The 6,609-nt window shown below is 55.7% G+C and overlaps 1 protein-coding gene across 1 annotated transcript in view; it reads left to right on the forward strand.

The window, feature by feature from the left end:
• Positions 1 to 1,188: 1,188 nt before the first annotated feature.
• ANOS1 (anosmin 1) overlaps positions 1,189 to 6,609 on the forward strand; it is a 44,597-nt gene continuing 39,176 nt past the window's right edge. Inside the window, 1 exon segment of the mRNA XM_015563967.1 lies at positions 1,189 to 1,228. Coding sequence (XP_015419453.1) covers positions 1,189 to 1,228 — 40 coding nt within the window.

Consider the following 6,609-nt stretch of genomic DNA (forward strand, 5'->3'; position numbering starts at 1 on the left):
TCTATCTATCTATCTATCTATCTATCTATCTATCTATCTATCTATCATCTATCTACATATGTATCTACCTACCTGTCTACATGTCTGTCTATCTATCTATCTATCTATCTATCTATCTATCTATCTATCTACATATGTATCTACCTACCTATCTACATGTCTGTCTATCTATCTATCTATCTATCTATCTATCTATCTATCTATCTATCATCTATCTATCTACATATGTATCTACCTACCTGTCTACATGTCTGTCTATCTATCTATCTTTCTATCTATCTATCTATCTATCTATCTATCTATCATCTACTGACCTATCTGTCCACTGACCTATCTATCCATCCATCTATGACTCTTCTTACATATTCAGATTTCTTCTTTGAAAGAATAAGCTCCAATATGCCCACCCACCAACGGATTGCACCCACAATATCCTCTTTCGTGCACAACATGGGCGTTTGGGAAGCTGCTCCCTCACGCCTCCCCTGAGATGCAGGAGAGGGGGAGGCACTTGCGTCCGTAAAATGCAATGAGGAAAAACTCTGCTTCCATCATTGCCAGCCCTTTGTTTGGTTTTTGTTTTGTTGATTTTCAAAAATACATATTTTTATTGATTTCAGAGAAGAAGGGAGAGAGACAGAGAGAGAGAGAGAAACATCCATGAGGAGAGAGAACCGCGCATCGGCTGCCTCCTGCACGCCCCCTACTGGGGATCGAGCCCGCAACCCGGGAACCGAACCCTGACCTCCTGGCTCCTAGGTCGACGCTCAACCACTGAGCCACGCTGGCCGGACCCACCTCCCTGTCTGCAGTCTCTTCCCCTCCAAACGTGGGCTCGGGCTTGGTCCGTTCTTTGTTGTTACTTACTTGGGGGACGGTCCTGACATCCTGGCCCCTAAGAACTTCTCCGTGAAGCAGGCTGTCTGACCGAAACTCGAGGTCCTAGCTGGACCGCCTCTGTGTAAGGAGGCCAGCCCGCCAGGTCCCACGCTGTCCCTTTGGCGGGACACCCACCTGGGGCTCGGGGTGCCCCCGGGAACACCTTGTCCTTGGAGCTGATGTCTTCGCGGGCGCCGTCTGTCCCCATCTCCGCCACCACCCTCCATCCATCACGTCCTCTCCGGCGACCGCTCATTAAAGCCCGTTCCCTCTGGAAGTCCGCGGGAAGGGGACGCAGAGCGAGCCGTGATGAATGGGCCGACCCCGCTAGGCCGCAGCCGGGCCCCCGGTGGGTGTGATTAATCGTTCTGCACTCTCCAGCCGACGGCGCATACATCAGCGCCAGGAGGAAGCACGCCTTGCCAGGAAGCAGCGAGACAGAAATCCCATTTTTCACACAAAATCGGGAAAAACGGGGGTTTCTGGCCATTCTTTCACCTGCTTACATCCACCCCTCCCCACGCAAATGCGTCTAAATATTGACTCTCCGGCCTCTAGGGGTCGAACAAGGTGGGAGATTTTGTTCTAACATTAGCCTGGCATTTATGGGGTGTATTCCAGGATGTGTTCCTAAAACGTTCTGTAGAGCCTGACCGAGGAACCAGGAGGTCCCGGGTTCGATTCCGGTCAAGGGCACCTGCCCGGGTTGTAGGCTCGATCCCCAGTAGGGGGCATGCAGGAGGCGGCCCATGCATGATTCTCTCTCCTCATTGATGTTTCTCTCTCTCTCTTTCTCTCTCTCTCCCTCTCCCTCCCTCTCTGAAATCAATGCAAATATCTTAAAAAAATACTTTGAGCCCGGCCAGCATGGCTCAGGGGTGGAGCATTGACCTGTGAACCAGGAGGTCAGCGTTCGAGTCCCGGTCAGGGCAGGAATGTCACGGAGGACTCCCGGGGGCTCCGTGTCCTGCCGTCGCACATTATGCAATCGAGTCATATAGGACCTTCCCTCTGACACTCCCAACACATTGCCCTTGGAGCTGATGTCTTGGGACAATGTGTGTTTCTCGTTTGGCGCCTCATTCGGTCTGGGTCCCAGGTGTCTCATTTGGTCTGGGGCCTTGCAGTCATTTTGGGGAGAGTTATCAGAGGAGTTAGGGAATGAGCATCAGATGCCGGCAGGTAGAAGGTCCCCTTGGCCATGTATCTAGTTACCAGAGGCCCAGTGCACGAAATTTGTGCACGGCTAGGGGTCCCTAGCAGCTGCCGGATGCCGGCCAGGGTCTTCCTTCCTTCCACACCGCCCCCTGGTGGTCAGCACACGTCATTGCGAGCAGTCGAGCTCCCAGTCAGTCGAATTCCCACCCAAGGGGGCAATTTGCATATTAGGCTTTTATATATATAGGTTTATTTACTTTTATTGATTTCAGAGAGGGAGAGAGAGAAATATCCATGAGGACAGAGAATCATGGATTGGCTGCCTCCTGCACGCCCCCTATGGGGGATCAAGCCCGCAACCCAGGCATGTGCCCCGACCGGGAATCGAACCCGGGACCTCCTGGTTCCTAGGTCGACGCTCCACCCCTGAGCCACGCCGGCCGGGCCCCTTTGCTCTGCACTGGATCTGAGAGGTTCGCTAGGAACTCAGGGGTGGAACAGCCAGTACGGCGGGTTCCAGGCCCCGGGGACACTGTACCCCCACCCCCTCCTTGGGAAGCCCCTGGTGTTGGAAGACGATGACATGTCATTAGCGCGTTCTGCGCGTCTTGTTTTCAGGCGGGAGATGGATTCCGTGGCCCTCAGCGCTCTTCTCCGACGCGTAATTACACGGTGTCATCGAGGCGGAATGCCGTGGTTTACAAACATTTCCAGGGGATTTGGGATCGCATTCTGGTCAGGGCGGACGGGCCTGGCCCTGCAGGAATTAACCTCACGCGGTCGCAGACGGGGTGACGGGGTGCCTGGCCACACAGGCAGTTGGCATAGAGGCGGCTGTTGGCCACATACAGGAGGGCCACAGGGGTCTGGGTCCCGGGTGGACCCGTGAGTCACGGCAAGGAAGTTAGAATGCCAGGAGCTCAGGCCGCCGGCTGGTGTGGCTCAGTGGTTGAGCGTCCACCTAGGAACCAGGAGGTCAGGGTTCGATTCCCGGTCAGGGCACATGCCCGGGTTGCAGGCTCGATCCCCAGTAGGGGGTGTGCAGGAGGCAGCCGATCCATGATTCCCTCTCATCATGGATGTTTCTCTCTCTCTCTCCTTTTCTCTCTGAATTCAATAAAAACATATTTAAAAAAAAATCCTCAAGTGAGGAATAAAAAAACAGCTTTTGCCCTGACCAGTGTGGCTCAGTGGATAGAGCGTCGGCCTGCAGACTGAAGGGTCCCGGGTTCGATTCCTGGTCAAGGGCACATGCCTGGGTTGCGGGCTCGATCCCCAGTAGGGGGCCTGCAGGAGGCAGCTGATCGATGTTTCTCTCTCATCGATTTCTGACTCTGTATCCCTCTCTCTTCCTCTCTGGAAAAAATCCATAAAATATATATATTAAAACAAAACAAAACAGCCTTTAATTGCTCATGCTGACGGCTCACACCCAAGAACACCTCCCGCACGCCGCCCTTCCCGGGCCGGACAAGGTCGAACGTCCAGCGAGCTCGGCGACCTCCCGAACGCTGACACCCGGCCGGCGGCCCGCCTTTCGTTTCTGCTGAAATCCCTCCTCTGCGGCGACTCGTAAACACCCCCCTCACTCAGTGTCCCTCACAGTAAACAGCGGTGGCTTGCGGCTGGCTCCACGTACATCTTTCCAGACAGCGACAGTCTGGGGGGGCCGCCAGCGGCACCGCGCTGACCTGGTTTCGGCCGAACGCGTCCCTGGTTGGGGCACCCAGCTTCCTGCTAGAGCAGCTTTCATTTATCTATTTTGGTTTTTTTTAAAAATTATATTTGTATTGATTGCAAAGGGAAAAGGAGACGGAGAGAGAGAAACATCCACGATGAGAGAGAATCATGGACCGCTGCCTCCTGCACGCCCCACACTGGGGATTGAGCCCGCAACCCGGGCCTGTGCCCTCACTGGGAATCGAACCCGGGACCCTTGAGTCCGCAGGCCGACGCTCTATCCGCTGAGCCACACCGGCCAGGGCTAACCTAGGAACCAGGAGGTCAGGGTTCGATTCCCAGTCAAGGGCACGTGCCCGGGTTGCGGGCTCGATCCCCAGTGGGGGCCATGCAGGAGGGGGCCGATCTATGATTCTCTCTCATCATTGACGTTTCTCGCTCTCCCTCTCCCTTCTTCTCTGAAATCAATAAAAACATATTAAAAAAGAGAAAAAAGATCAATACATCAACGAATGACAAGTGCTGGTGGGCATGTGGAGGAAAAGGAACCCTCCTGCACTGCTGGTGGGAACGCAGACGGGTGCAGCCACCGTGGACAATATGGCGTTTCCTCAAAAAACTAAAAATGGAGCTCCCATCGGACCCAGTGATCCCACTTCTAGGAATATATCCCAAGAAACCAGAAACACCCACCAGAAAGGACACATGCACCCCTATGTTCACAGCAGCACCATTGGCAATCGCTAAGATTTGGAAACAGCCTAAGGGCCCATCAGCAGACACGTGGATTCAAAAACTGTGGTCCATCCACACAATGGAATAGTATGCAGCCCTGAAAAAGGAAGGCTACACTACAGCACGGAGGGACCTGGGGAGCATGACGCTGAGCGAAATAAGCCAGTCGGAGAAAGATAAACATCACACGACCTTTTGTGGATTATAATGAACAGCATAAACGGATGAACCGAAATAGAGACAGGGAAGCATCGGACAGACCGTCCCACCTCAGAGGGAAGGTGGGGGAAGGGGGGCTTCGGGGAGGGGGTAAGAGATCAACCAGAGGACTTGCGTGCAGGCCTATGAGCATAACCCCTGGACATGGACAGCAGGGGGTGAGGGCATGTGCTGGGGGGGCGGTGCGGGCGGCCGGGGAGAGGTCAATGGGGGAAATAGGAGACATGTAACAGTTTAAACAATAAAGAATTTAAATATTAAAAAAAGAGAGAGAAAAGAAACATCCGTGACGAGAGAGAATCACGCATCGGCCGCCTCCTGCACGCCCCACACCGGACACCGAGCTTGCAACCCGGGCGCGTGCCCTGTCCTGAGTTGGAACCCTGACCTCCTGGTTCCTAGGCACACACCCAATCCCTGAGCCCCTCTGGCCGGACCCGTCGCTGAGTCCCTGAGCGCGAGGCGCGACCTGCTCCTGGTGTCCGCGTGCGGCTGCCCTTCTCCGTGGACCTGTCTTCATGGATCAGGTCCCGGGAACAAGGCCTCGGCTGTTCCGCCCATGGCCGTCCGCCCGTGGCTCACACGTCCGCCCTGGGTAACCCGAGTCCTGTGGGAAAGGTTAGCCGTTACGTTCCATGAAAACCGGTCAGCCCTGGCCGGTGTGGCTCAGTGGGTAGAGCGTCCACCTGCTCAGGGTGGGGAGTCTCTCGGCAAAACCCATTTCTCCCGTCTCGCAGGGTCCCGGGCGTTCGCGGCATTTTGTGGAGCGGACGTGACCCACTAACATCTTTTCCTGGTCACGTACATTTTTGTAAAATACGTTTTTATTGCCCTGGCCGGTGCGGTCCAGTGGGTAGGGCGCCGGCCTGCGGACTGAAGGGTCCCGGATTCGATTCCGGCCAAGGGCATGGACCTTGGTTGCGGGCACATCCCCAGTAGGAGGTGTGCAGGAGGCAGCTGATCGATGTTTCTCTCTCATCGATGTTTCTCTCTATCCCTCTCCCTTCCTCTCTGTAAAAAAAATCAATAAAATAGATTTTTTAGAAATAAAATAAAATATATGTTTATTGATTTCAGAGAACAAGGGAGACGGAGAGAGAGAAACATCTATGATGAGAGAGAATCATGGACCGGCTGCCTCCTGCACACGCCCCCTACTGGGGACCGAGCCCGCAACCCGGGCACGTGCCCTCGACGGGGAATCGAACCCGGGACCCTTCAGTCCGCAGGCCGGCGGCGCTCTACCCACTGAGCCGCACTGGCCAGGGCTGACCGGTTTTCTTCCCTTGAGCTTTCTGAAGGATTATGTTTGCTTCAAGGGGAAACATATCAGAAGGCCGGGGACGGGGAACTCAGCACGTGCTGTGCAGAGGGCGTTGGGGGCCGGCGACATGGCTCTGTCAGGCCTTTGAGGGCCTCGCCGGCAGCATCCACGTTTGATCTGGCAACGCCGATGAGAGACGGCGCGTGTTCGTTACAGCGTGCGATCCCCGCTGTCTGATCCCCACCCCCCTGGACAGTGCGGGGGCCCAGGGATGACCCCCCAAAGCCAGCGTCTCTCCCGCCTAATGCGCTGGGTCCTTTTATGTGTCTGGCTTTAGGCCAGAGCAAGACTTTACCACAAACCCTGTGGTCGGGCGGCTTAGCGGGTGAAGGGATTGTGCTGTGTCCGAACCCCCACTCTGCCCCCCATCCCACCCCCCGGGGGCGGGAGGTTGCAATGCAATGGCTGCTGGTGTTTCTGCAGGGCCTGCCCACCCAGGAGCCGGCCAGGTGAGCGGCACAGGTGAGGGGCCGGTGGGCACACCTGGGCCCCACACGGCGGTGGTGGCGGCCGACGGCCAAGTTCATCGGGGCTTTACCCAGACCCCTGAGGGCGGCAGGCAGGCCCCTTAGAAGTCCGTCCTCTCATCGATAACCTAACCATGGCCTCCCCCC

This window comes from Myotis davidii, unplaced genomic scaffold (assembly GCF_000327345.1).
Source record: "Myotis davidii unplaced genomic scaffold, ASM32734v1 scaffold1277, whole genome shotgun sequence".
NCBI lineage: Eukaryota > Metazoa > Chordata > Mammalia > Chiroptera > Vespertilionidae > Myotis > Myotis davidii.